This window comes from Gallus gallus, chromosome 2 (genome assembly GCF_016699485.2).
Source record: "Gallus gallus isolate bGalGal1 chromosome 2, bGalGal1.mat.broiler.GRCg7b, whole genome shotgun sequence".
In the NCBI taxonomy this organism is placed as follows: Eukaryota; Metazoa; Chordata; class Aves; order Galliformes; family Phasianidae; genus Gallus; species Gallus gallus.
The window spans coordinates 34,669,830-34,697,572 of record NC_052533.1 but is presented as its reverse complement, the minus strand read 5'-3'; the positions used below and the strand labels follow the sequence as shown (position 1 = coordinate 34,697,572).

At 36.0% G+C, this 27,743-nt stretch overlaps 1 protein-coding gene across 4 annotated transcripts in view; it reads left to right on the top strand.

Moving 5' to 3' along the window:
* Positions 1-27,743, top strand: part of TBC1D5 (TBC1 domain family member 5) — a 307,207-nt gene that overhangs the window by 162,304 nt on the left and 117,160 nt on the right. For all 4 annotated transcript variants that reach the window (XM_015281811.4, XM_015281808.4, XM_040696662.2 and 1 more), the window contains 8 exons: positions 4,287-4,395; positions 6,200-6,289; positions 6,386-6,457; positions 8,516-8,583; positions 13,626-13,728; positions 19,077-19,165; positions 20,635-20,685; positions 20,774-20,843. In XM_015281811.4, coding sequence (XP_015137297.1) covers positions 4,287-4,395; positions 6,200-6,289; positions 6,386-6,457; positions 8,516-8,583; positions 13,626-13,728; positions 19,077-19,165; positions 20,635-20,685; positions 20,774-20,843 — 652 coding nt within the window. The remainder of the gene's footprint in view (positions 1-4,286; positions 4,396-6,199; positions 6,290-6,385; positions 6,458-8,515; positions 8,584-13,625; positions 13,729-19,076; positions 19,166-20,634; positions 20,686-20,773; positions 20,844-27,743) is intronic.

The following is a 27,743-nucleotide window of genomic DNA, read 5'->3' as shown; positions in this document are numbered from 1 at the left end:
TTGGACCTTCACTGCGTAGATACACCACATGAAATTAAGTTTTTTAAAGGAACATTAATCTAATTACTTTTTTCCCCGTAGGTCTTACATTATTAAAAGTTTACAGTATGTACCGCAACCTATTAGACTGAATGTTTAAACAAGCAAGAATATAAAATAAAAATGTGTACAAAGTAACCAGAAAACACTAACATTTATATTTACCTATATTTAAATTGTGCAACTTAAAGGTGCTATTATAACACAGAATCACAGAATCACAGAATGGCATGGGTTGAAAGGGACCTCAAGGATCATGAATCTCCAACCCCCCTGCCGGGCAGGGCCGCCAATCTCCCCATTTGCTAAACTAGGTTGCCCAGGGCCCCATCCAACCTGGCCTTGAACACCTCCAGGGATGGGGCATCTACAACCTCTCTGGGCAGCCCGTTCCAGCATCTCACCACTCTCCTGGTAAAGAACTTCCCCCTAACATCCAACCTAAATCTTCCCTCTTTCAACTTAAAACTGTTCCCCCTTGTCCTGCTGTTATCTACCCTTTCAAAGAGTTTACTCCCTTCCTGTTTATAGGCTCCCTTGAGGTACTGAAAGGCTGCAATGAGGTCACCCCGCAGCCTTCTCTTCTCCAGGCTGAGTAAGCCCAGATCCCTCAGCCTGTCCTTGTAGGGGAGGTGCTCCAGCTCTCTGATCATCTTTGTGGCCCTCTTCTGGACCCCCTCCAGCAGCTCACTGCCTTTCTTGTACTGAGGGCTCCATACCTGGACACAGTACTCCAGATGGGGCCTCAAAAGAGCAGAGTAGAGAGGGAAAATCACCTCCCTGTCCCTGCTGGCCACCCCTCTCATGATGGAGTCCAGGATACCATTTGCTTTCCAAGCTGCAAGAGCACACTGCTGGCTCCTGTTAAGTTTGTCATCCATCAGGACCCCCAGGTCCTTCTCTGCAGAGCTGCTCCCAAGGACTGCTCCTTCCCATCTGTATAGATGCCTGGGGTTCCTCCGGCCCAAGTGCAAAACCCTGCACTTTGTCATGTGGAACCTCATTAGATTCACCTGGGCCCATCTTTCAAGTCTGTGAAGGTCCCTCTGAATGGCATCCCTTCCTTCCTCCGTGTCAACCGCACCACTCAGCTTGGTGTCATCAGCAAATTTGCTGAGGGTGCATTCGATTCCATTGTCAGTGTCATTGATAAAGATGTTAAAGAGCACCAGTCCCAAGACAGACCCCTGGGGGACTCTGCTCATTACCGGCCTCCATGTGGACATGGAACCATTGATCACCACCCTCTGTCTGCGGCCTTTCAACCAATTTCTTATCCAACGAGTGGTCCACCCATCAAATCCACATCCATGTCCACAACACATTATTATGCATTTAATTTTCTAGTTTAATTAGAAACAATCGCATGTACTTATTCATAGTTTAAGTCACTTCTACTGGCTGTAGAAGTCTCTCACTTCAGTGAAGCAAATGGGATGTGGTAGACTTGATTTGCGATCTTTATTGCTCATTTCCCTTTCACCAATGAGATTTCTACAAGTCTGGGTTAACAGGGCTCAGAGATATTAGTTTACAGAGCAGGGCCATATCACTTCTGAAATTATTCTTTTAAAATTGAAAGCTTGTTGATATTGCACGGTGTTGCCATTACTGAAACAGTCTCTACAATTACAAGGTTTCATTTTTTTCCCTTAATTCAAAATATCTGAGAAATGAATTAGTGAGTGCTCTTCAGAAAGGATTTTAGATATCATTTAGCTTTCCTAAAACTGAGGCAGATTCCAACTTCTATTTACACAAAAGTCTTTTTTTCTGTCATATATAACTTTTCTTTTTAGTTATCCCAGCAGCCAAGGCAGGATGGAGAGGATATATAATCTTGCCAAATTTCTTTTGGCTGTTATAAATGTAATTTTGTTCAAAATATGTTTGGAATTGCATTAGAAGTTTCTTTTAAAAAGCATAATGTCATCTGCACTAATACAATTTAAGAAGTGTTGAAATTACTTACTGCGTAGCAATCACTCTCAGCAGTTGGTGAAAAAAATAACCTTTTGAGGTTTCTTCCTCTCATTTCTTTCTATTTGCAGTTGAACTGGTTCAAACCTTTTACTGACTCAGCTGACATCCCAGTACTTTGAATGACACTGTAGAATGTGGTCCACTTTTAGAACAATGTGAATAGCTTCAGAATTCGACCTGTTTTGTTCATAGGGGAATGCATCACTCTCGAAGCACTGCTACCTTAGGGAGGCAGCTTGGCAGAAGTTATAATGGCCAATGATGCTACAAAATTTACAATGGCAAATGAAGAATATTATACATGATAGAAACAGGAGGGTTATTTAGATAGGCATAATATACTGTAGTTACTGAAGTATAAATGACTATCAAAGAAAGGGCCAGATTTTTCTCAAGCTGTGTCTGCTATATACCATACGCTGTATTTAAAGGAGGCAGAATTGTGGTAAACAATCATAGGCAGCTCACTGCAGAAGATTGGGATGTAGAGGAGATACGGAAGCTGTGAAATGAGTAGTCTTTCTGACTTACAGACCAGGGGATGTGGCAGCAAGGAAGGAAGTTGCCCCACACTACTGTAGTTTCTAGCTATTTTAGTCACTTGGGAATATTGGTAGCAGAAGCTAAAAACAGCCTTAACCCCTGCATACTAACCCTGCTTCAGTCATCTTTGTTCTTATCCTGAGTACATTTGCTTTTCTGTGAATTAATAACTATTAGTGAAGGTCTGGAAATAAGCATTTTTTAGAAAATCTTAGAATCATAGAATCACCAAGGTTGGAAAAGACCTCCAAGGTCATCTAGTCCAGCCCATGATGTTCCTGACTGAAAGGTGACAGTGCATTTGTAAGCGCAAATGTAGTCCTAGTATGGATGATGAGTTTCCTTCTGTCTCAGAGGAGCAGAACCATAATGGTATGATCCATTCCCAGCAATTGTATCTTATAATTCTTCTTCCGAAACTGCACAAGTTCTATCTAAAACAAGGTTTTAAAAAAGTCCTTCTCACAACTCAGCTTAAAAGGCTTAAAACTATCAAAATTTAGCTTGCATATATTTAGGGCAGTTTTTAAAGTGAGAATTTGTTACTATTTAGTGTAACCTATTCTGTGACTTTAACTGCTGAAGGAAGTCTGGTGAGATCTTACCCTGGAGTCACAATAGTAGTTTCCCTCTTTCTGGTTTCATTTGGTCTCCCAGGGAGAAGTAATAGTCTCCCTTGTGACAGTCAGAGAAGGAGATGTTCACCTTAAGGACATGCAATGAAAATAAATCAGAAACACATTTCCTTGCACATAGCCCAGTTCTTTGCATTGCAGTTGCCATTAGAATTTTAGAGTGGATGCAGAACGTCTGTTAGCAAGTCTAGGGCCACGAGGACCGTCACTTGCCCTTATACTGTTCTAGAGATTCGTTTCAGTAGAAGGTGCAGGAAATATAGATTTAATTCTTTTATTCAAACTCAGTAGATGGTTTGGGACAATTAATTTCCAATTGTTTCCCAGTAGAACAGATTTACTTGTATATTAATGAGGCACAGGTGTTAGGCCCCTGGTGCCTGCATGCCTGGGAGGCATATTTAGGTTGTTTATCTAGTCAGCCATAGGTACTGCAAGGTACTCAAGCTTGCCTTTAACAGTTTATACAGTGAAGCTTTTTAATTTTTTGATGTTTTTTTAAATTTGCTAGCACCTGTTAAAATTTTAAAACTGATCATGTAGAAAGAAGTAGGAGTGATTTCAATAGTAAATAGCACTAAATGTTAAAGAAAGTCATCTTCTATTATGCTTAACTGCCCGGCTTGACATTAAGAAGAAAAGAAGGTTCATTTAAGCAAATATGTCATGTGAGGAGCTAATACAGTCAACAGTATACTTTTCTATTGCATATTTTTGGAATAGGTACTTCTTTGTCTAGAGCTGAAACATGAATGTGCTTATATTAATATTCATTTTTCTTGTTTATTCACTGAACTGCAGTACCAACATTTTAGAGGAAATGGAATAGCCTCCATAGACATTATGAATTTCAGTAGCTGGCATAATTATAGCGATCTACATATTCATTAAATCCAAAGAAGAAATGTGTCCAAAAAGACAGCCATGCGTTTAGAAATGGTACACAACTAAATATATACATTTTAAAAGAGTTGCTTTCCTCTCCTTATCCAAAATCGTGTAGTGTCATATAGTCCTTAAATCATCTATGGCTTTTTTTGTGTGTGTGCGTGTGTAAATGTTCATTCCTTTTGCTTTTGCACACAGTAAAGAATGGGAAGAACTATTTGTAAACAACAATTACTTGGCAACTATACGGCTGAAGGGGATTAATGGGCAGCTGAGAAGCAGCAGGTTCCGTAGTGTTTGCTGGAAGGTAAGAAGAGAAAATATTTATTTACAGTTTGTGGTTGCAATATATCAACACATTACCTGATGCGCTGGAAGATTATTGATGCAAAGAATCATGAATTTTCCAGCAGACTTCATCCCAATGTTTTCCTCCTCGTTTTTGTAATTCATAGGACATTTGCTAATCATATTGAGTTGCCTTAAAGCTGAATTGTGAGTGATAGCAAATGATTCCTTGGAAAGACTATCTTTGTGTTGGGTGTTACGTTTAAAATTGTGTACAACACAGCCATCTCTCCTGTCTGTGTCTGTACATTGAAACCATGCAGTGGAAGTAAGAAAGTTTGTCTCAGAATTTATGTTTCGTGGTGTGGTAATTTGAACTCCTTTAAAATCAGTTGGATGCTTCTCCTAGAAACTTCTTCCCAGAGAAATTAGAAAATAAGGACCAACCCCTCTTGTAATGGCTGGAGAGGGAAGGCAGAAACACAAAAGATCCTTAGAGGTTCCCCACTACATTTTTCAATAGCTGCAGGGAAAGGCAGAGAGAAAGAAAGTACAGTTGCACTGAAGTGCTATATAACATCCTGAGCTGTGTTGCACTGGCATCAGATGTAGAGATGTGGTGAACATTCTCCCTGGTAGAGTTGCTCCGTGTTAACATCGATAATTTAAATGACCTCACTTGGAATTTCTCAATCTTAACTTTTGAAAAGAAAACTGAAATACACTTTGTCTATCAAATAAACAAATTTTAAAAGCTTCATGTATGTGGCATTGAACAAATTTAAGGATACTGAAAATATTTTCTTCAGGAGGACAGATAAATATTCGCCACAAGCATTTCTGTAATTAGTCTGTTCCTTCCTGTGCCTCTAAATTAAAAGGCCTTAACTCAGAAACCTAAACTAACAGAAGCACTGAGTCCCTCACTACCCACTGATTAAATCAGAGTTTGATTTTATTCTAGAAATGAGACTGGTTTTATTTGCATGTTCTGGTATGGGTTAGGACTCTGTTTTAAATTGTTTATTTTGAAGATACTACCAGTGCTTTCATTAACTTCTGAAATACCTATTTTTAGCAATTAGCAAATGCTTTTTTTTTTTTGATCAATATTTGCTGTTTCATAACCCTTTATAATATGTACATGAAAGCATAATTTAAAAACTAAGAAAACACTCTTATTTTTCTTTATTTTATATGCAATTAACCAGCATTTTCCAATAGGTGTTTCTTTCTAGCCCCATTTAAACAGAAATCTGAAAGAACTGAGATATAGATATTCTCAAGGATTTTTTGCACAATTAAATCTTCTAAGTTTCTCACAGAATTGTAGAATGTCTTTCTTTTATATAGACTAAGATTTCCCATTTCCTCATTTCTTAGGCCAAGTGTACCTCTGGGTAGTTGGTTTCTGCTCAGCATTCATGCTTGGTTTTAGGCATGTTACATCAACTCCTCAATGTTATGTAGATAGCTCTAAGATTTATATATTTGTTTTTATCCCTTCTTTGCATTTTGTTTCTGCCTTGGAAGTCATAGTCCACTGTACTGGAGCTGCTACAGCTTTCAAACTTGAGTTTGTGGTATCAATAATATCTAATGCTTTCTGTTATATAATAGAACCCTAATTGTTTCTAGCTTCTTTGTTTATTGACTGGAAAGTCCTAAAGTCAGGATTATTCTATAGGTCTTTTCTTCCTTCTCCCTAATTGTAGAATATTTGTCTTTCCTTCTTTCTTCAGATTATGCTATCTGATAGGATTTATATGAACAGCTGTATTACATTGAATAAATTAATTGTTTTTATTTTGTTTTGTTAATAGTTGTTTCTGGAGGTTCTACCCCAAGACAGAAGTCAATGGATTAAAAACACTTCAGAATTAAGAACTTCATATAATAAGATAAAAGAAATTGTAAGTCGGTATTAAATAGATTCTCATGATTTCATGTAGGTACTATTGCTTGTAGTATAGCGCAAGAGGATTTGATTTTTTTCTGTTCTTATCCAGCACATTACAAACCCTCGGAAAGCAGGACAGCAAGATCTGATAATCAACAATCCTCTCTCTCAGGATGAGGGGGTAAGTTAACCCTTTGTTCTATTAATGTGTTTGCTACAATTATAATCATCATCATTCTGACATCTCTAATAAGAAAGCAGAAAGTATTTTCAAAGTCGTGACACTTCAGTGAGATTAATTTTAGGCAACTGTTTTTATACACTGCTTTTGTACTCCATTTTATTGTATGTGAAAAGGCATTCAAGAGGTTATACCACATATCTTCAAGCATAACTGCTAATTACAATTTTTTAGCTTCTTACCATTTTTGAAAGTTTTTTTTTTTTTTCCAAATTTTCTAAAAAACTTAATGTGATTAAATTAATTTGTTTGGCTGTATTTAAGATATTTACACCTAGAAAGACTTTCACAGATCTCGCTGATGGAGGGGTACTACTTTGTTCACAAACAGAGGCCCATATTTGTTTCTACTTAGTGCAGTTCTCTGCTTCACATTTAATGCAGAAGGAGAGGTGTTTGAATAGGTTTGCTTGCTGAAGCATGGAAGCATTTATCATAGGCATGTTTGTGGTTCTGCAGCCAGTATGACTGCACAAACCATCAAACCATTCTTGAATGCAGTTGTACAGAAAGTTGTATTACATGCAAAAGATTTAAAGCGGTCTTGTAGTTTGTGATAATACTGAGCAACACAACCTTCTTTCTGCCTGTGATGTCTTTTGGAGAGAAAATAAAGGTTGACCTGTCAGGGACATAGTCTGTAAAACAAAGCCACAGAACGAATCAGACATATAGGGATGAAGAGCTAAGTGCTTTTCAGTCTCTAGAGTGATATAACATTTTCCCTCTTGTTTCCTGGGTTTTCCTTTCTTTTTAGCAATCAAGATTCCATTTCCTTTGTATTTTGGCTTGGTGAATCATTTGGAAAGGGGAGGGAAAGAGAGTTTCAAAATGTGTTCTAGGTGCAATTAAAAAGATATTCAGCTTACATAAGATACATAATAGTCTTAAAGTTTTTGGGTTTTCTTCATATTTTTGTCACAAAAATAGATGCTAATTAACATTTTATTTTCTGTTATTTTACCGTTCTTCTCTGAGCTAACACTGATATACTTTCCCTTTTCTTTTTGTGGAACTTAAGCCAATCAATTGTTTATAGAGAAGGAAGAAATTCTGGAAGTATTGTAACCATTCTGTTTGTACAGTATTGCATTCAGTGATGCTGCTTCTGCTGCTATCTGAAAGCCAGCGTAAATGGAAAGACTGCTATAGATTTTGTTCCTTCTATACTTTGATCAATATGGCCAAGCAACCAATTCTTTACAATAGAATTTGCTTTATTTGCAATACATTTTCTCAGGCATACAAACAACATTTGCTGACACTTTACAGGTTAGCTTTTTCAAAATATTGCTAAGCAAGCCATGGAAACAAAAAAGAGATAATGAAAATAATCATAAATACAGATACAGAAAAAATTAAATGTGCTTCAGACTGTTACTTAATATTTTTTATGTTGACCATGAGCTTCAACAATTCTGATTTTACGTATAAGAGCCTTTCTAGAGTAGCCAGTTTTGTTCTGCTCTATTTATACAATTAGAATGGTATCATTTTCGTAATAGGTATTTAATCATTATACATTCCTTATTTGGTTTTTCCTTCACTAAGACAAAGTAGTTTGGTTGCAAACAATCTCTTAGCATGGAAATTATTGCAACTTCTAATTAGAGTCCATACACTCATAGGAGAAATGTAGTACAGTGAACTAGACCTTCTTCAGTTCAGCTGTTGGTTCTTGTGAGTTTGAATTTACTCCACTTTACTAAATATTCTTACAAGTAACTCACAAACCTGCAGCCTACCACCAAATTAATGCAGTAAGCAAAAAAGTAGGATACATGAACTTACATGTTTTTATCTCTGATATAAACTGACATTCTAAGACACTGTAGACAAGTCACTAACATTCTTTTTCACCCCCAAAAAATTAATGCGCATTTCCAGGATTGGTGAGGATTAATTAGTTAATATTTGTACAGTGCTTTGTTGTACAGAGCAAAGCCTTATGTATTAGTACAAGACTTTGTTTCATATAATTATTTTTCCTTATTTCAGAGTCTTTGGAATAAATTTTTCCAGGATAAAGAGCTTCGAGCAATGATTGAACAAGATGTAACAAGAACGTATGTAGACCTTTGAAGAAATTTCTAAATATAAATGTAGATTCTGCATTTTTATGTGGTATACATTATATAGTGTTTTCTTGACTTAAGATAGTGTAAATGTCAGGATTGTTGAACATGAATGTGTAGAAACATACATTAAATGTATAAAAATACAGCTTTCTGGGAGTAAAGAATGAGAAAATTGAGTTAAACATTAAACCCTGGAGATTTATTGGTATCACTGAAGAAAAGCTCTTCCAAATTAAGATATTAGGAAATGTATTACTATATGAAATTTAAAATAGAGTTTTCCATGTGAAGCAGAGAGAAGGTAAGAGAAACTGAAAGGTCTTTTAACTAAATTATTATCATAATAAAAGATTGAACAGATGAGTTTCTGTAATTCTTAACACTTATTCAATCAATAATAAAAAAGCAATGTGAAATTAGTAAGGGAACTTACTAATAAGTAACTTCTCTATTCATATAGAGAAGTTAAGCATTTATATTTTATTTATCACTTTTCTATTGTTATTTGTCACATATGCCTTTTGCCCTGTGTCTGTCTTTCCGTCTTCCTGGCCCTTAGGTCATTCCTGTTTGGTAACCTTTCTTTGGATAGAGCGCTCAGTTCCTGAAAGCATTTCTTTTTAGAGTTGTAGCATTGACTGGTGTCTAAATCTAATTAGGTTCAATTACTGTTTTGCTACCATAGGAAATTTTACTGTATTGCAAATACTTTTTATTGCAACTTGAAAAAAGTGATGATAGTCTTAGACTGTACAAATCCCAAGCTCACACGTTTTCATTTACAGAAACAAAGTCAGGCAGAAGAAATCATTGCTCTCTGGTTTTTGAATATTTTACATGTCTGTCCCTAGACCCACTCTTGAATGCATTTTTGCCATGAGATGTATAATTAAAATCTGAGTATGTTTTCATGTACGTTCTCACAGATGGCATTTTTTGTTTGTTAAAGGGAACAGTTCAGGATGTTCTAAGATTAAAATATATACATATCTAAAATGTAATTGGAGAATGAAAAGTTGTGTGAAGGGTATGTTTAATGTAAGATCATTTTTAAAAATGCATATATGAAGTCCAGACTCTCTCTCTGGCAAGTGGTAGAGTGAGTAATGCTCAGTAATGCCAGTAATAGACACTAACAAAATGGCAATTTATTTTTTAATATTAAATATTGTACTTGAAACAGTATCAGAACATGTCATCAATATTAACATAAGTCAAACAAGAAGCAAAATTTATTAGTAGCATGATGTTATTTTGCAGAGTATATACATTTATGTGTACACTATATAATCTATATATTTTATATTTATATGCTAATCATAAAACATTTCATGTTTATATATAGAGAGAGGTGTAAACTAGTATTGTTGTAAGAAGTGATAAGTTCCTCTGTGTTCCTTGGCTCTGTTCCTTGTCTTCAATGTTGTACTTTACATTTCCATTCTCTGAACAAATTCCTGGAGTTATAATATAAAGAATTGGCAATAAATTACAGTGCTGTTTATTATAGTTTTAAATGCTTATTATACTCAATTATCAACATCAACACCGTCTAAATCTTATTTCTTATTTAAAGTATAGCTTTTTATTCTTAGTCACTGAGTTCAATACTCCATCTAATGGCATTAACTTAACAATGCTCAACAGTGTGATGATAACTGTTCACACACTATCACGTCACAGAGCCCTGTCTTTGGTTGAGAGCCTCTTTCCTGTCTGTGCCCAAATTTGCTTTAGAAAGCATTTGTGCATCCTTTTATTTGGTTGCCAGCCTAAGTTTCTTCGTTATCAAAGTTCAGCTGACACACATGGAAGGGGCTCCTAAATGGACAAAACTGATGTTTTAAAAAATACCTAACTGACATTGATCTTCACTTTCAAAAATGAAGAACTTGAACACACTTTTTTTTTTTTTTTTTTTTTAATTAGCAGTTAGGGTGAAACATTTTAGTAAAATTCCCACTCCCTTGTGCTGTCTTTCTCAGAGATATAATTAAATGTAATATTCTAGTATTCACAGAAAGTGGTATTCTTGCCTTGCCTGGCTTGAGGATACTGTATTTTTAAAACAGTGCTTTAATCATAAAGTGACATTCTCCATAAAAATCCGTCCTGAACTAAGAGTTCCCTCATGATCTCTTGTATTTACATTTACCATAATTAATACTTCAGCCAGCTTATTCATGAGTTTTTTATTATCCTCTCTGTCACAATCTCTGGTATTACTAGATCCTCACAGATATCTCTGTGTATTTTTGAGTTTTCTTTGTTAGTCTTCTCTTCCTAAAACTAATAGGGCAGGACTGAATAACAGTCCTTCAGAAATAATCTCTTCAAACCCCTAAATTATGTCGATTGCCATCTGCTGTAATGCACCTTTTTGGTCTCAGCTGTGTCCTTCCTCTACAGTAATGTGATTAGTACAAGTGCATACAAGTATCCAAATGTTGGTCTACCATTACCCCCACCAGGTGCCAGGAAAACGTTACACTATTCATCCCAATGCCTCTCTCAGTACTTCCACTTTCTGTGTTCAAATCATAATGTCTTCTGTGCCTTGGCTCTTGCATCATATCTTTCATCCAAGGATTTCAAAGCACCTTTCTAGTTGTTCCTGTGCTTCTTTGTTATTACCTCTGTGAGATGACCACAGTTTTTGTTAAAACTCATATTTTTATTGCATGTAATTTGTTGTAATTTCTTATGTTTTTTTCTCAGTGATAGGCTTTACAAGAGTCTTAATAAAACTGGTCTAAAGTTTAGTACTGTAGCTTAGACCTTGGAAGCAAGCAAGGCAAATGTTTCTTGAAGAAAACTTACCTTCAGTCCATATGACTTCATTTTAAAATTGATGATATTACAACCTTTATATCGGAAGTCTGTCCTGAATCCTACCATTATTGTCTTCTGTTTTCCCTTCTCCAACTTTACCTTTTTCTTTTCATTTGTCGTTTTACCTTTTCAGATTTTTTAAAAATTTGCTATTATTCCACATAGTTGGATGTGGTTTGGGGTGTTTGCTTTATAAAATATTTCTGCCATCTAGTTGCCTCTTCAGTAAGCATGGAAACACTTCTGTTTGTGCACTTACTCATTAAAGCGCATCCTGCATAATCAGTTTCTTTCCTACTTCCAGCAGTCAATGAGCAGGATGCATGGTGAAAGTAGCTTCAGAATAGCTACAGATTCCAAAAATGTGCATTTTCCTGAATAGCAGGATTTTCCCAGAAGCTTTTTCCACCTTTCCTCACACAAAAACTACTTCATGCTTACCCTGCCAAAATATCCAGTGTTTTTGTAATTTTATTTGAGAAAGCTGCTAAAGACAATGAAATGCCTAATAATGCTACATAAGAAAAGATGCCAGTAAGATATATTGGAGCTTTCTTGGAGCTGAAGAAAATTAGGATGCCAGTTTTCATGTCAACTGTGAGATATTTTAATAATATTGCCTTTTATGTGCTTTTAATTTTTCAGATATTCGTGAAATATTGGAATTTTATGTGTGTGCTCCTTCTGGCACACTCTCTTCAACTTTATTCCAGCTTAGAACTGGATATTTTATGAATTTCTTTAACACGCTGTAGCTGTTGTACTGTTCTCCTGCACAGTGTTGGTCTTAAGAGGAATGAAGAGCAGTTCTTGAAACTGCAGGACAGACTGATGATCCAGTTACAGCTAACAGCCCAACATAGAAGAATTTCATATAAGCTGTGATAGTGTTGTCAACGGTTTAAGGGCTGGTCCGGCCCGGTTCCATGACTAGTGGGGCGGAGGGATTTTGCAAAATCCGCGTCTCCCGGAAGGGAAACAGGGGACCCCAATAATTAAAAACAGCGGCAATGATCTGAGGAGAAACAAACTAATTTACTAAATATGGTATCAGAATGTAAGATAACACACTATAATACAATATAAATCAAAAAAAATTGAGAGAAAGATTGTCCAAGAGCCAAAGGCCTTACGCTAATACTGAAGCCTTGCGTGCTGTTGGGCGCAGCAGTAGCGAGCCGATCCGGCAGGGAACACGGCGAGACGAGAAGAGGGCCAAGTCAGATGACCTGCGCCCTTATATCTGTTCCCTTGAGCAGGAATGATAACAGTACTCAAAAAGGCTCCTGGGGAACGTAGTTCTTCTTCCCTTCCAGACAGGTACCCGGAACTAAAGCATTTGCTCTTTAACTCCCAGTACACTGCATGATGTTGTCATTTGGAATACTGATAACCAAAAATCATGACAAGTGTCTATGGAGATTTGTTCTTCGGTGCTTAGTTTTCCAGTACCTAAATCTAATTAATATTTTGGGAGGGAGATGGTGTTTGGGTGTTGGGCTTTTCTGATCACAAGTCCAGAAGTTTCAGTTTTGGCAGTGTGGGACTGATAGCCAGTAGAGCACCATCTTGGAGTTAAGTTAGTTTTGGAATGCTGTGCTGCCTGGGACCAGAGCCATCTAGGCTATTGGGTTTAACAGTATGCATTCAGGATCTTTGCTTCAGGATCATTGTCGGCATATAGGATCCTTGCTTCAGTCATTGCCTCTTGTTATATCTCCTTTCATTCTGTTTCAACCCAGATTGTGTTCATGACGTGGAATTTGAGGAGCAAAGGATCTTGAACGTCTAGGCACCTTGGAATGGACTCACAGGGGACATTGTTTTATTTGGATTAAATTCTTCAAGTTTTTCATGTTTTCAGTGGATTGGTGATTTGAAAAAAAGTTGACAATTAAAGCAACCTGTCACTTCATTTAATTCCAGCATCTCTCTTGTTTTCAAAACAATGAAAGACATTAGGCATTTAAATATCGCCACTGATATCATCATGTACAATAAACTGATGTACACTGTTCAGAAATTTAGTTGCAAAACAAAATAAGTCCTTGCAAGTATTCGTATTCTAGCAGCACAATTCACAGAGAGATGAGAAAACAGAGAGGAGAGGAGTCTTACCTAAAAATATTTGTGGAACACCAGTGGCTGAGATTTTCTGGGTTATATTATTTACTGTTGTCATATTTCTTCATTTTCAGTTTTCCTGAAATGCAGTATTTCCAGCAAGAGAATGTGAGGAAGATTCTTACAGATGTTCTGTTCTGCTATGCCAGAGAAAATGAGCAGTTGCTTTATAAACAGGTAATGAAAATACAGTGCAGGTGGCATTCATTTACTCAACATTTTCTGTATGGTTTGACAATAATGTAGTTCTGTTGTATCTGAAGTTGTATCCTAATGCTATAGTAATCAAAAAGCTGCTTGTCAGATGTACAGTGAGAAAAGTAACATTGAATAACATATGCTTTTTCCTCATGAGGCAGTCCCTCAAATTGTTTTCTTTAAGGTTTCTTAGTCATCTAACTTCAAAATCCTTCATAAACAACATCCTCTACTTCAATGCTGGTAAAACAAAAAGAATAAGAATAAGCTTTCTGCACTTAGGTTGAAAGAGAAGGTATGCAGCAGCATTAAAAATGGCACTGAATAAACAAACAAACAAAAAGATCCTAATAAGGGACTTCTGAAATGTAATCAAAATTTACTACTTCTTTGTATAGTATTTTAAATTCTTCCTCAAAGTTATAGTGCTATGCTAAATAAGAGATAGCCGTGCAGCAACCAAATGCAGTGCAGCTGATAAATGTCTCTTGACTGAAGAAGGGTGCTAAAACGTACCATTTTTATGGCATTGCTGCAAGAGACTGCTCACACCATTTTTCTTAAAATGGTAAAGGTAGCCTTTGAAACTGCACTGAATATACATCCAGATGGGATGAGAAGAAATTTAATGTTTCTTCTGAATATTTGGAAGTGAATATGAGCTTGATACTAAATTAATGTAGCAAAACCAATATGCAAAATTATAGATGTAAGTATATTTGTATTTGTTTCCCTAAGCTATTGACTGTGGGGAGAGTATGGACTGTCAAACTGAGGGATACTGTGTGCATGGGCAAAGGCTAAGCTGTAGAGCAGCAAGCTTTAGGTAGGACAAAATCTTAAGTAAATTTGAAGACTTTTATAACACACTATATGCTCTCATGCATGGTCTGTGACCATCCTGTCCCTAGCCAGGAAATTAGTTCTGATTCATGACACGACCTACATGTGTGAGTTGAAGGAACAGTTACTTATATCAAAAATCAAATATATAGTCATCAAACATATCAAATCTCCATCAACCAGTTACTTTTCATGTTTGACAGACTGTGAGCAAGGAAAAGTCATGCATAATAATAAGACAAATGAGATTAGTGAGCTGTGTTTTGAAGGGCACTGTTACAGGAAACATTTCAGCAGTATTCAGCCTCCTCTTTCTAGTGAATATAGGCCGGAGTACTGATGATGGGAAAATGAAAGAACACATTCCGGCTAATGTAGTCTATCATTTATTGAGTAAGAAGTATTATTTTACTCTTTGATATGACTTAAAAGGACTTAATTACCCTCTGTTCATATTTAAAATCCTCTTGATTCCTCACCAAGAAATAATACCTTCCTACATAAGGATGGAATATTTAGCCAGATCAAATTTTAAAAAAAGAAAGCCCTGAGTTTCATCACAAGCTGTTAAAGCTATTATTTTCTACTAGGTGACACCCCGTTTAACATAGACCATATTGTTAATAGTTATGGGATTTTATTGAATTAATGAGACTGTTATCATGTAGTAGAATGTCTTGCTGAGTTAATTGAAACTGCAGAGATTATATAAATGGTATTAATGAACTTTGACTGCCTGATGCCTCAGCTTTAATAAAGACTGCTTGGTGGGCTAAATGAACATAGGCAGATAAAAGAACAGGTTCAATTTTGCGAGCCTACAGGCTGTTGACAAAGAAAACTTTACCTCTGTTTTCAACTGGTGTTCATTGCATCAGTAATGCAGTAATTTCAGGAAGGTGTTGCTACAGGACTACTACACTTTACCATCTTTACAGCGCAGAAAATGAAATAAATTTGGATTATGAAAAACTGTGTATTTATTATCTCTGAAGTGATTCGTTGTATCATCCAAGTCTTATGGTGCTGTGCCAAGTCCACAAAATAGCAAATGCTTGTGGTTTCCCTCTTTTTATGAACATGTCACTTTTGTCATGCGCTTTCTCTTTTTCTTTCTTCATTCTAAAAGGCCCTTTCGAGCTTCTATTGGTACAATCCTGCTTTTTTTGTCCACAAGTTCTTCTCTTTCAGATACCATTTATTTTATGATCATCAGTACCCTTCTAAGAATTAGCTAATAGTAAACAGAATTTGTGGTGGTAACAGGATATATCTTTTTCTCCTTTATCAAGTATCTATGCAGTGGTCAGCTTTCCTGTTCTACCAGTTTGCTTGGTTGTTTTTACCATTTACTTACCATGATGAGGTCAATTAAATCAAAGCATAGTGTATTTTCTTGAAGATAACAAAAGTTCATCAGTAAAGGATCACTTCCAAGATGCTCTCTCTGCAGTAACCAGAATGCAAAGCCCAAGTTCTGAATTTTGTCTTCATATTCAGTACCCATCAAAGGACCGGTCAACAACAGGACCGGTCCTGTTGTTCTCTATGAAAATTCCTCTCTTGCAGTTGTATGACCACATGCAAGATATATGCTTACTATCATCATTATGACACTTGACAATAAATGACAACTTATGTCTGTTAACATCTGTTTCTCTTCCAAATGTTTGGAAAAAGTTCTAGTTCCTAGAGAATTTGCATTCCTATAAGGAGAACTAAAATTTGCAATATTTTACAGAAATAACTACATAGCACCAGTATATATTCTTAGAAGAATCAGTGTTTGCTTAATATGCATATATGCATGAAGTTGTCTTTGTAGTAGGCTTTGTGGTTTTTTGACCAGCATGGAGTAGAATTTTATTTGATGGAGAAAGAGGCATTTCTGTCCCTAGTCAAATGGAATTAGAATGTTGTGAAACTGTATTAGAGATTTTAAAGACAGAATCCTCACTGGTATCATTGAATTTTTAAATAGCAGCTGTAAATACAACATTTAAAGAGAATAGTATATTGTACTTAAGAATGAATAAAACTTACTATTAACACTCTTCTGTAAGACTGGTGCCAAAATTCTGGTCATAGTTACTCTGAAAAGAAATAGGGACAATTAAGCTAAATCACTACGTTGACCATTATTCACTCATGATTTGATTGACCTTAGAGAAGTCAATATAATTTTGAAATGTACTGATTCATTTTTCATTTTCATTTTCATAATAGAAATGCTGTATTTCTGGTTTTCTTTCTAAACCATAGACTGCATTATGAAATCAATATTTTGTTGCAGCTGGGAAGTGTCATAAAATTATCTGAGCTCTGTCAACTTATTTATTAACACTAAAGAGTTTTAGTAAACTGCAGCATTGAAAAAATATGTGTATGCATATTACATCGGTGGCTTTTCTTGCCAAGTTAAAAATCTCTAAACATTTGAAGTATTCTTGTAACTGAAAGATCAGAGGTATCTTTTTGAAATCCTGATATTTCATCATCTGTTTGTTTTGTTTTTGTTGTATGTGGGCAGTCACATTAGGATTCTGCTTTATTATATAGTTGATACATTATTATGTTGGAAGAATGTATGATGTGCTTTTATCTTTTATAACTAATTCTTATTTTATGTCCTCTTTCTTTTTCTTCAACTTCTGTTTTTACAGCTTAGGTGGTAGTTTTATTAGATAGTCAAGTTTTTGGCATTTCCATTTCTCTTATTTCATGTTAGTACGTGAAGGTGAATAAAAGAGTAGACGTGGAGCTGTTAATTATCTGAGGCCTGTGAATATGTGTGGAAGTACAGCTCATGTTATCGACAGTTTATTTAAGTATTTTTGCCATTTCTATTTATCTTCTAATCATGGACCTATCTCCCTGTCTCTCCTATTTCTTTCTTGGTACCACCATAAGACTTTCAGAAATCTGAAGCTCTCAGTTTGTTATCTAAACTATATTTTTGTGTTTGGGAATTTTATATCAGGTCCTGAAATCAAGTGGCTCCATAACAATCTTGGGTTTCATCGTTTGTTGTTGTTGTTTGTTTGTTTGTTTTATTTCAATTGAATTTCTATTTAGGCTTCATCTTTTGAAGAAGTGCCTAAAGGTTCAGAAATCAGAAGGGAAAGAAAAAACTCCAGTCTTCAGTAGATTTGCTGATTTTAGCTTTGCCTAGTGGCTATTGTGGCAGCCCTACAGTTGAAGCCCTATGAGCAGTTGTGTCAGTCCTGAAGAAATGGAAATTTTCCTAGGATTTCAGCTGACAGCACACAGAGATATTTACATCACCACCACCACCTCTTTTTTTCCTCATTACTGCCAAATATTGGAATTTCCTCTTACGAGCAAATAAGATTCACTAGCATGCAATAGAGATGGATGGATAGATACGATAGACAATGGTCCTCCACATCTGTCCGAGCCCTCTTCTCTCAGCTCAGTTCAAACTGCTTAAGGAAAATCTCCAATATTTCCACTAAAAGTCAAAGGGTACTTTTGTGGTACCAGATCTGCCTAATATGTATGATGCTGGCTTTAAATGCAACGTGTCAAATCACAGTTGTTCAGCTGAGACCTGTGGGGAGAGTATTCCTAGAATTCTAATCATAAGCTCTTTAACTGAGATCTTAATATGCAAAGATACTGCCCCAACATGAAGGTCAGAGAATCCCAACAAACCAAAACAGTGAGATTTACTAAGATTCTGGCTGTGGTAGAAGCACAAACCAAGACCAAAGCAAGTAGAGGAAGAGCCAGTTTTGGAATCCAAAAGTTCCAGACAATGTAGAAGATTTTAGAGGCTTGAATGCCTCCAGGAATGGGGAATCCTCCACAGCTTCTCTGGGCAACCTGTTCCAATGCCTCACAGCCCTCTGAGTGATAGATTGTGTATATACAGACAGGTCTATAGTGGAGTATAAATAACAGAGTTCCAGATCTCCTACACATTGTGTAAATAATGAGCTTATTTTTAATATTAACATAATGACTTTTTAAATGCTATATTAAAAAAAAAAAGTGAAAAAGACTTTATTTTTCATGCCCATAGCAATGGAATTTCAATTTTTTAATTACCCAAATAGCTGCCCTAATCTCTTCTACTGCTATGCTGTTTTTGGAACATTATCAAGTAAAGCACAATTATAAATTTTGTAATTTGTCCTTATTGCAGATCTTTGTACTATAGATCATGATTGTAATTAACATAAATAAAATTTATATTTATGAATATAGATCTTGGAGCAAATTGCCAGGTGCAGGGTTGCCTACCATTGCCAATTTGTTGTCTGTTGTGTTAGAAAAAGGGAGAATAACTTGCTTTCTCATATTTTAGCAGAATAAACACTTGGATTTAATCAGAATTTAAAATAAAAATCATTGGTCATGCTTTTAGCTCATCTGCACCTGGTGTTACTGACTGCTTGAAGCTGTGTTTTATGAACATGAATGAAAAGTCTTACTATACTTTTGCATCTTTTTATGTTTAGGGTATGCATGAACTCTTAGCTCCCATTGTCTTTATCCTCCATTGTGACCACCAAGCCTTTTCACATGCCAGTGAAGCTGCACAACCAAGGCAAGCATACTGTTTTATTCATAAAGTATTAAATATTTTTCTTCTTTTAAGAAAATACATAAAGTTTTCTGGACTAGAACTTATGAATATGTGTTCTTTAATTATTTTTTATAATTAATAAATGGACCTAAAAAAACTGTTACATCCTTTTGCTTTTATAGGAATGCTCTTATTTCATTTTCCCTACCACAGCTTCTGAAAGGGGTTTTTAAAGTGTAGACAGTGGTCAGTTCACCGCTATTATCCAGAGAAGACAAGAAGCTTAAAGAAAAACTTAAATCACAAAGGTTATATACCTACCATTTCACCTCACTGTTTCTTATTGCCAGGAACATCTTAGTTTTGTTACTGCAGATAGAAAGTGGAGTACAAAAAAAGTCTTAGAATGCACATATTAACAACTTCCTTTCCTTATAACATAAAAGACAAAATAATCGATGTAGATAATTTGCTGTGATTTATATTTCTTTTAGTACCTGCAATATTGTAGCTGCAATACCTGTCTATAGTTTGTCACGGTAGTAGCATTAAGTTTAAGTATTGTTTCTCCATTTCAATCAAGCTGTGTGCGCACATATTAATTCACTTATGTATAAGGTGCTACATCACATATGCTTGTCTGCTAACCAAATTCAGATGCTTTTTTTCTTCCTCTATATGTAGATCTTTAAGAAAAGCAACAAAGCACTGGTTTCCTGCTTGAATCATTTGTGATATTTGATTAATTTCTTTACATTTGTCTTTTACTGTCACTACCTAAGGCATCTACTGGTGAAGAAAAACCAGTTTAATTACTTGTGCTATATAATATTGTACCCCATAATATGATTCTCCAAATGTAGTATTAGTGTAAGGATACATTTACAAGTATGTATTGTATTCAGTGTATGTTTTCAGATATCCTGAAATTACCTAGAAAATGCTCTTCAGTGCAAAGTAACTCAAAATTACCATGTCTTATGCAGAGCGTTCTGTTCCACTGCCACTGAAAAAGTAGAGCTACGCAGCAAAGTAGATGGAAAAGAGGTGCTGTCACTGATTAATTGCTGTTAAAGTACAATAAAATACAGGCTATTAAAACAAAATAAATTAATGTTTTGATGCTGCATATTTGACCAGTAACCATATTTTTTTTTTTGTTTTGGACTAACAGTGATAGATTGTGCAGCAATCAATTATTCTAGATCAAGCATACTCAAATAATACATTGTGACATTCAGTAATTTGTTATTTGGAATAATTAGATGGTTACTTCATTGTAGTGCAGACAAGGCAGCTAATTTGTTTTTGATCTTTATAAAAAGGAAAGACTTTATTTGTTCAATGGAGTTGCTCTTTTTAATTAAAAAGGCTAGTTTTCTCATTTGCTCTTTATATGAAAGTTGGCTTATAAATACATGATATTACATGCAGAACACTGACCAAAAATAAACATTCACATTTAGATTGTTCACTGTTGATTTTTTCAGTGAGGAAATGAAAGTTCTTTTGAATCCCGAATATCTGGAACACGATGCCTAGTAAGTTTAAACAACTTCCTTTACATTTAATTTACTCTTATTTGTAATACATTATTTAACACCACATTTCTGGATTTTCCCCTTTCAGTGCAATGTTCACACGTCTTATGAAGACTGCAGAGCATTGGTTTTCAACTTTTGAGCATGACAGTCAGAAGGTAAATAAAAAGTAGTTTTAATTCTTAAGCAAATGTAGTTTTAATGTGATTGAAGTAATTTGAAGATGATAATGTATTTTCTCTTAAACTGACTTTTTTTTTCTCTTCTTTGTCAATGATTTTCTTTTCCTTCCTTTTTTGTCTTCTTGGCCTGAGCATGTTGTAACAGAATGTCTGTGCCATTAGATCACATGTGTAGCTTTTCACTGTAGTTAATATGCTTCTTCTTTTCACAGAAAAACTTTTCTATGTATAGTTGTACAGAACTTTTTGTTTTCTATTATTTTTCCTGCCCTGTCTGAACTCTTTGCAGGGCCATCTAGTCTGTAATGCCTGTAACCATTTTCCATGCATGGCAGATTTAACAATTTCTTATGTCCATTTTGCCTCAGTCAGGTGCTTGAAATTTTCTTCGATTACATTCTTTCTGTTGTCGCATCACACCTGAAAGAGGAAGGAAGAGGTGACCAGATTCACAATGATTCTCTTTCCCTTTTTGTACCTCTCTTCTTTAACCCTGAATAATGTTTTTCTGCTGGAGTGTAGATAGAAGAATGTAGTGAAACACCCATGTTAAGGGTTTCCAAAATTTTCAGTGTATTCTATACTAAAGGAATTAGCCTCCAGACTCAGTTCCAGCTTGATTTACTTCATCATTTTTCACTGAAACCACGGGGCAAGTAAAGTCAATGAAAAAGCAATAAGAATTTGGTCATTTTTTGATAACTATATCTGTGCACAAAAAACTATACTTGCAAACTGTAATTAGAATATACTAGTTTTGCAGATGGTTTGGTCTGTCAGTTGAAGTAAAAAGTAGTTGCCCAAGTGTTATTTAAAGGCTTCTTTGCATTTAAATTTTTAAATGTATTTGCATATATATTTTACACAACATAGAGTGCTGGTATCTTAAGTCCAAGAAGGTATACCTACCATAGTAAGAATGCAGGCAGGCTTGTTTTTAACAGTGTACAAGGAAAAGGCTGAGATACCCAGCACCTTCTTTTGCTTCAGTCTTCATTGGCAATTGTTCTTTACACATCTTGAGCAGATGGGTTGAAGGTGAGAAAGGCGGGGGGAGCAAAGTTCTTCCCAGTGTAAGTGAAGATCAGGTTTGCGACCACCTGAGGAACCTGAACATCCGTTAAGTAAATGGGTCCCAATGAGATACATCCCAGAGTCCTGAGGGAATTGACTGACATGGTCGCTAAGCCACTCTCAATATTTCAAAAGTCACGGTGGTCAGGTGAAGTCCCTGGTGACAGGAAAAAGGCAATATAGCACCTATTTTTAAGAAGGGTAGAAAGTATGGCCTGGGGAGCTACAGCTTGTCAGCCTCAGCTCTGTGAAGGTTATAGAACAGATCCTCCTGGAAACTATGCTAAGGCACATGGAAGACAGGGAGGTAATATAGGATAACCAGCTTGGCTTCATGAAGGACAAGTCCTGCCTGACCTTCCTAGTGGCCTTTTATGCTGGCATAACTGCATAAGTGAAGAAAGGAATAGCCACTGATGTCATCTATCTGACTTCATTAAGGCTTTTACGGTACCCAAATTGGAAAGATACAGATTTGATAGATGGACTGTTTGATGAACAAGGGACTGGTTGGAAGATTTTACCCAGAGAGTGGTGGTCAGTGGCTCAGTGTCTGAATGGATATCAGTGATGAGTTGTGTCCTTCAGGGGTCAGTACTGGGGGTGGTGCTCTTCAGCATCTTCTTTGCTGACATCAACAGTGGAATTGAGTGTACTCTCCACAAGTTTGCAGATGACATCAAGTTGAGAGGTGCAGCTGGCACGCCTGAGAGATAAGATGCCATTCAGAGAGACCTAGACAGACTCATGAAGTGGGCCCATGTGAATCTCATGAGGTTCAATAAATCCAAATGCAAAGACTTGCACCTGGGTCATGGCAAGCCCTGCTATCAGTACAAGCTGGGACATGTAAGGATAGAGTACAGCCCTGCCAAAAAGGACCTGCGGGTACTGGTGGATGGCAGCTGACATGAACCAGCAATGTGCCCTCACAGCCCAGAAAGCCAACCATATCCTGAGCCACATCAAAAGAAGTGTGGCCAGCAGATTAGGGGAGGTGACCCTACACCTCTCCACTGCACTGGTGTCCCTGGGGAGTTAGACCAGATGACCTTTAAAGCTCCCTTCCATCTCAAACCATTCTGATTTCATTATTCTCAATCTGCAGCTATAAATTACCTTTTGGATTTAGGTTTTACATAATTTTCAGAAACTATAGATAAAGCATATGAGATACAAATTTTATGAACTTATTACGTAGTCACTTTTATTCTAACAACAAAGCTGTGAGACGCTTCTCTGTGCGCAGCTTTTCAGAATTCAGTGTATTCAAACATATTTGTTCCAATTTCTGTCACAGAAGTGGTGAAGTCTGAGGTTGAATTTTGTTCCAGGAAATAAGTAGGTCGGCTTACAGATTTATGGTTCTTGGGTAGAAGGTGAAAGTTTACATTGCCCTTTCTAGTCCTTTCATGGCATAAAAAATTAACAATACAAAGCACATGAATTAATATCTAGTCGTTTATTCTTGTTCTTTGCAAACATGTATAATCTTTAATAATCCTTTCTTGTACGCATTCTTTTTACAATCATGACTTTGTGGATTGGCTACATAATAAAGTCTGAATCTTCACAAATGAAGCAATGAAAGCATGTGCTCTGAGATACGTGTTACATTTTATAGCCTCTAACAGTTGGTTCCATTACTCCCAATTGCCATTAGAGGAGCTTCTCCAGCTATGGCATTCCCTAGTGGTTAATGAGAGAAATCTGTCCACATTTTATACTTGTGCTATGTCCTAGCCTCTCTTTACAACTGTAGCATTTGTTTCCTAAATGCATGAATATGTAAGTTGTATTAATATCAAATACCAGCCATTCCAATTTGTGTTCTGTTAGGTAATGTTCTATGGCAGGATTTGGTGATTCTGTTCCTAATACTTAATCTAAAGTTTTCAGTTGCACTTCACTGATATCCATATCTAAACTGTTAGAAGTGAATCTGATGCTGTCTTGTAAACAGCATAGCAAATTTCTGAGCTGTCCTTCTTTTTGTCTTTTTATTGTGAACTGCGTTCCTTTGGGACTGATAATTTATATATCATGGTAGCAGTAGATGGCCAAACCTGGATAAGGTTTCCCAAGACTTAGAAGCTCACAAAAAGAAAAAGCGCTTTGTCCCTTGTGGCATGATAATAAGTAGTGACTATGAGCGTGGGCACAGATTCTGAATTCTAGGCAGAGACACTGCAAGTCATTTATAGTTAAGCATTTTGATGGATTAATTGTATTAATTGTATTAGTTTATTTGAGCTTTTTTTTTTTTTTTTGGCCTGTGTCTTTCATACATGTTTCATGTGATTTTTGGAGCAATTTCAACTGTCTAAATTTACCATCATTTTCTCAAACAAACTGCATGAGAGGAGGTAACAAACTTCTCTTACTGACTCTAGTCATTCACCAGATATCTTCATGCTGTGCCCCAAATCATGAGGCACAGACTGTGCATTGATTACTGACTGCAACTTCTGCCCACAGAGGTTGTCATGCTTTGAAGATTTCTGTTAATGGAGTTAATTTCTGTGGTTCTAATGAACTGCATTTTGATGGACACTGTTACTCTGTGCTTTTAAAAATGGCAAGCCAGCATATATTATTCGATGTTCTTAATCATGTTGATAGTCACAGTCAGCAGTGTGTCCACGCTGAATTAGGGACAAATGTTGCAAGGTACAAATAACTTCCTTTTTGGCGCTCATCCTTAGGAGGAAGTTTGCATTAGTTTTGATGATCTGAATCTTTTGACACTCGAGTCTGTCTTGTAATTTTGTAAAGATGGCAATAAACCCACAGAAAACTAATGGTGTAAAGACTGATCCAGACAACTACCTACGCTTGCTTTGAAACATCTGATAGTTTGAAAGATTCCAATGTTAAGATTTCTAGATAAGAATTTATGCCTCTAAAAATTTTACAGTACAGACGTTTAAGGTTATCAGACTTCTGCATGGTCAAACTGCAGTTCAGTTCAACAGGAATAAACAAAAATAATATGCAAAACACAGATGGATGTCAATGGATGGAACATGCACTGGCTGAATACATACAGTTCCAGGCTTTTATGAATTGTTTCAAAGATAAGCAGGTATGTTTATGCAGCAAGTCACAATAGACCAGCACTCTAGCATCTGACCAAGAAAATAATAAAATGGGTCTGAAACAATATTAAGAAATGGCCATACAATGGACAAGCAGAAATCAGAGTAAAAATAATTTGGCAACTTGCTTCTAATGGATTGCTTCAAATGTTGAACAGAGGGGCATCAGGAGTGAAATAAGAAAATTCTTCTGCCTCTACCTACTTCCTATGGATTCTCAGTTTCACTGCGGACCTTTACTCACTTTCCATGCTGGCTCATTTTTTAAAGTTGTGTTAGTGGAAAGATGCCATAAGCTACCTGTTATCATTGGCAGTTGGACTTGATGATCTTAGAGGTCTTTTCCAGTCTTTATGATTCTGTGACTGTATGATTGTGCAATTATATAACTGGCATTTTGTGCAGAGGTTCCACAGAATATTGGCCCAGCTGCTCACAGGTCTTGCTGCAGCCTCTGCCCCCAGGCCCGCAGCCTGTTGCTCACTCCAACTATTTCTACCTCTCTTCTCTGCTTAGAAGAGCGTTTAGATCTGTTCTGCCTCCAAAAGGTGAAAATATTTGATCACTTCTGTCTGTGTTCAGAGGAGAGTATTGCTGGCCTCTTCCTCTTAGTGGCTAGTACCACTAGTTTCCAATGACCTTTCATGAGTCAACACTCTTCTCACATTTCTTGCTTCTTAGGAAAGGAAATCCTTTTTTTTTTTCCAACTCCCAGATTTATTTAATTATCGTTACAGACTCGTGTTTGCTTCTTCTGCATGTTTTTTTGACTTATGTGCTAAATTTGGTGAATATATTTTACTTGAATATGAGATTGCTCTTTTGTGAAGGTCGTTCCTTCACTATTTCTTCAAGCATTTATTCAAATATGCTTATTCCATTTGCATCCATGATTCACATATTCTACATAGCTGTTATCATGCTTTCCGTGATATAACCGTCCAACTTGGATATTCTTCTCTTCTTATAATTAACAAACATAAAACAACTGCTTACTCAATAGGAAGTTAGTAATAAAAAAGAGGTAGGAGAAATACCCTTTTTCAAAATACATGTGACTATGAAGAATATTATGATTTAAGTAATAGACAGTATTTTCCAGTTGACCCCTAAGATGCTAGAAGTTTTATTTTAAATTTCTCTTTGACAGAACATAAAAGTTTTTGAATGAAGCAATTCCATTTCAATGAGCTTCGTTTGACAGACTGTGAGGGAGCTTTGGTCAAGTGATTTGCTAGGGCACGTGAGTTGAATATCTCCGGCTACTACAATAGCATTGCAAAACCACTGCACTGCAATAGACAGATCAGTCCCTTTGCTGAAATTGTCATAGCAAAGCAACAATAATGCAGATTTTAAGATGCAATTTATAATTTATCAGATCCTTAAATAAAAGCATTTTACCTGAAATCAGCGTTCAGCGTCACACACTATTTTCTGCAGTACAGAAATGGAATTATTAAGAGCAAAAATTTCAAGCAAAGGAGATCAACAAAAGCCTATTTTTGTAAGCTATTTGATAGAAATTATTAGATGTTTAAGTGTCCACTTGAATATTAAACCATGTTATAAATAATTTTGAAATATGTGTACTGTTCTTCTTTCCTCTTGAAATGGTGATGGAGAGAGAACGGGATTGAAGAGGGGACGATAACCATAGGAAACAACCTTGGAGATAGTTTATACAACAGAAAAAAAAACCTTTCTTTGTTATTGAGTGTCAGAAATAATGTACTCTTCACTGAACTGAACTGAGTGAATCTGTCTTTCAACAGTTCTAGCAGTAATTAAGTCTTCTTAAAATATTTACCCTTTGACCTTAATAATGCTTCTCTATCAATATAATGACCAAAAGTACATAAAAAATAAGAACTATTTTTAAAATGAAGCTTTCAGTTCTGAGCGCCAGCACTACAAACTGAAACAAAATCTTTGTGAAATCTTCTTACTATTCCAATCTTCCTTTGTCTATAACTTTAGCACTGTTCCTAACAGGTTCATTCTTCATTTCCCTTTCCCCTATCTTTCTCTTGAAATGTCTGATATATTCTTTTTTGTTTATCACCCTCCTTTTCACGTTTCCTATTCAGGATCCTTATGCTCCAGAAGTTTTCTTCCTCTGTTTTCACCTGCATGTGTCATTTTACAGATTGTGACATAGTTAGCACGATCTTTGAGTCTAGCCAGCTGCATTATCCTGAAGTTCATCTAACTGCTCTATTTCTTTTTGGTTTTAAAGATTTTCTAATCCTTTATTATTAAAGATGTTTAAATATTGAGGTACAACCACATGATTTTCTGAGTAAGGAAAGCCTGTTTAGAAAGGTTATTTAAAAATACGTTATTTGCTGTTTGAATGCAACTTATTGTCCTCTCAGAGCATATATCCTCTACAAAGTTACTATTCATCTGCATTTCTCTGGACTGACAGGTACTGCTTATATTAAAGCTGATTATTCTAGCTGTCAACACTTAATCAGCGTGTGAAAAGTAAATCATGTACGTAAATTTGACTTGGAGAGTGAAGGGGTGAAATGCCGAGGGAGGGGAAACCCACAATAGGTGCCACAGAAGTGGATACATGAGATTGCTCTTTTCCTGGAAAAGACTATTGATATTTTTGTATTTATTTGGATGCCAAAGATTGTAAGTCAACAAATGTCTTTAACATAGTTAAACAGTAAGGGATATTCATTTTTTTCCT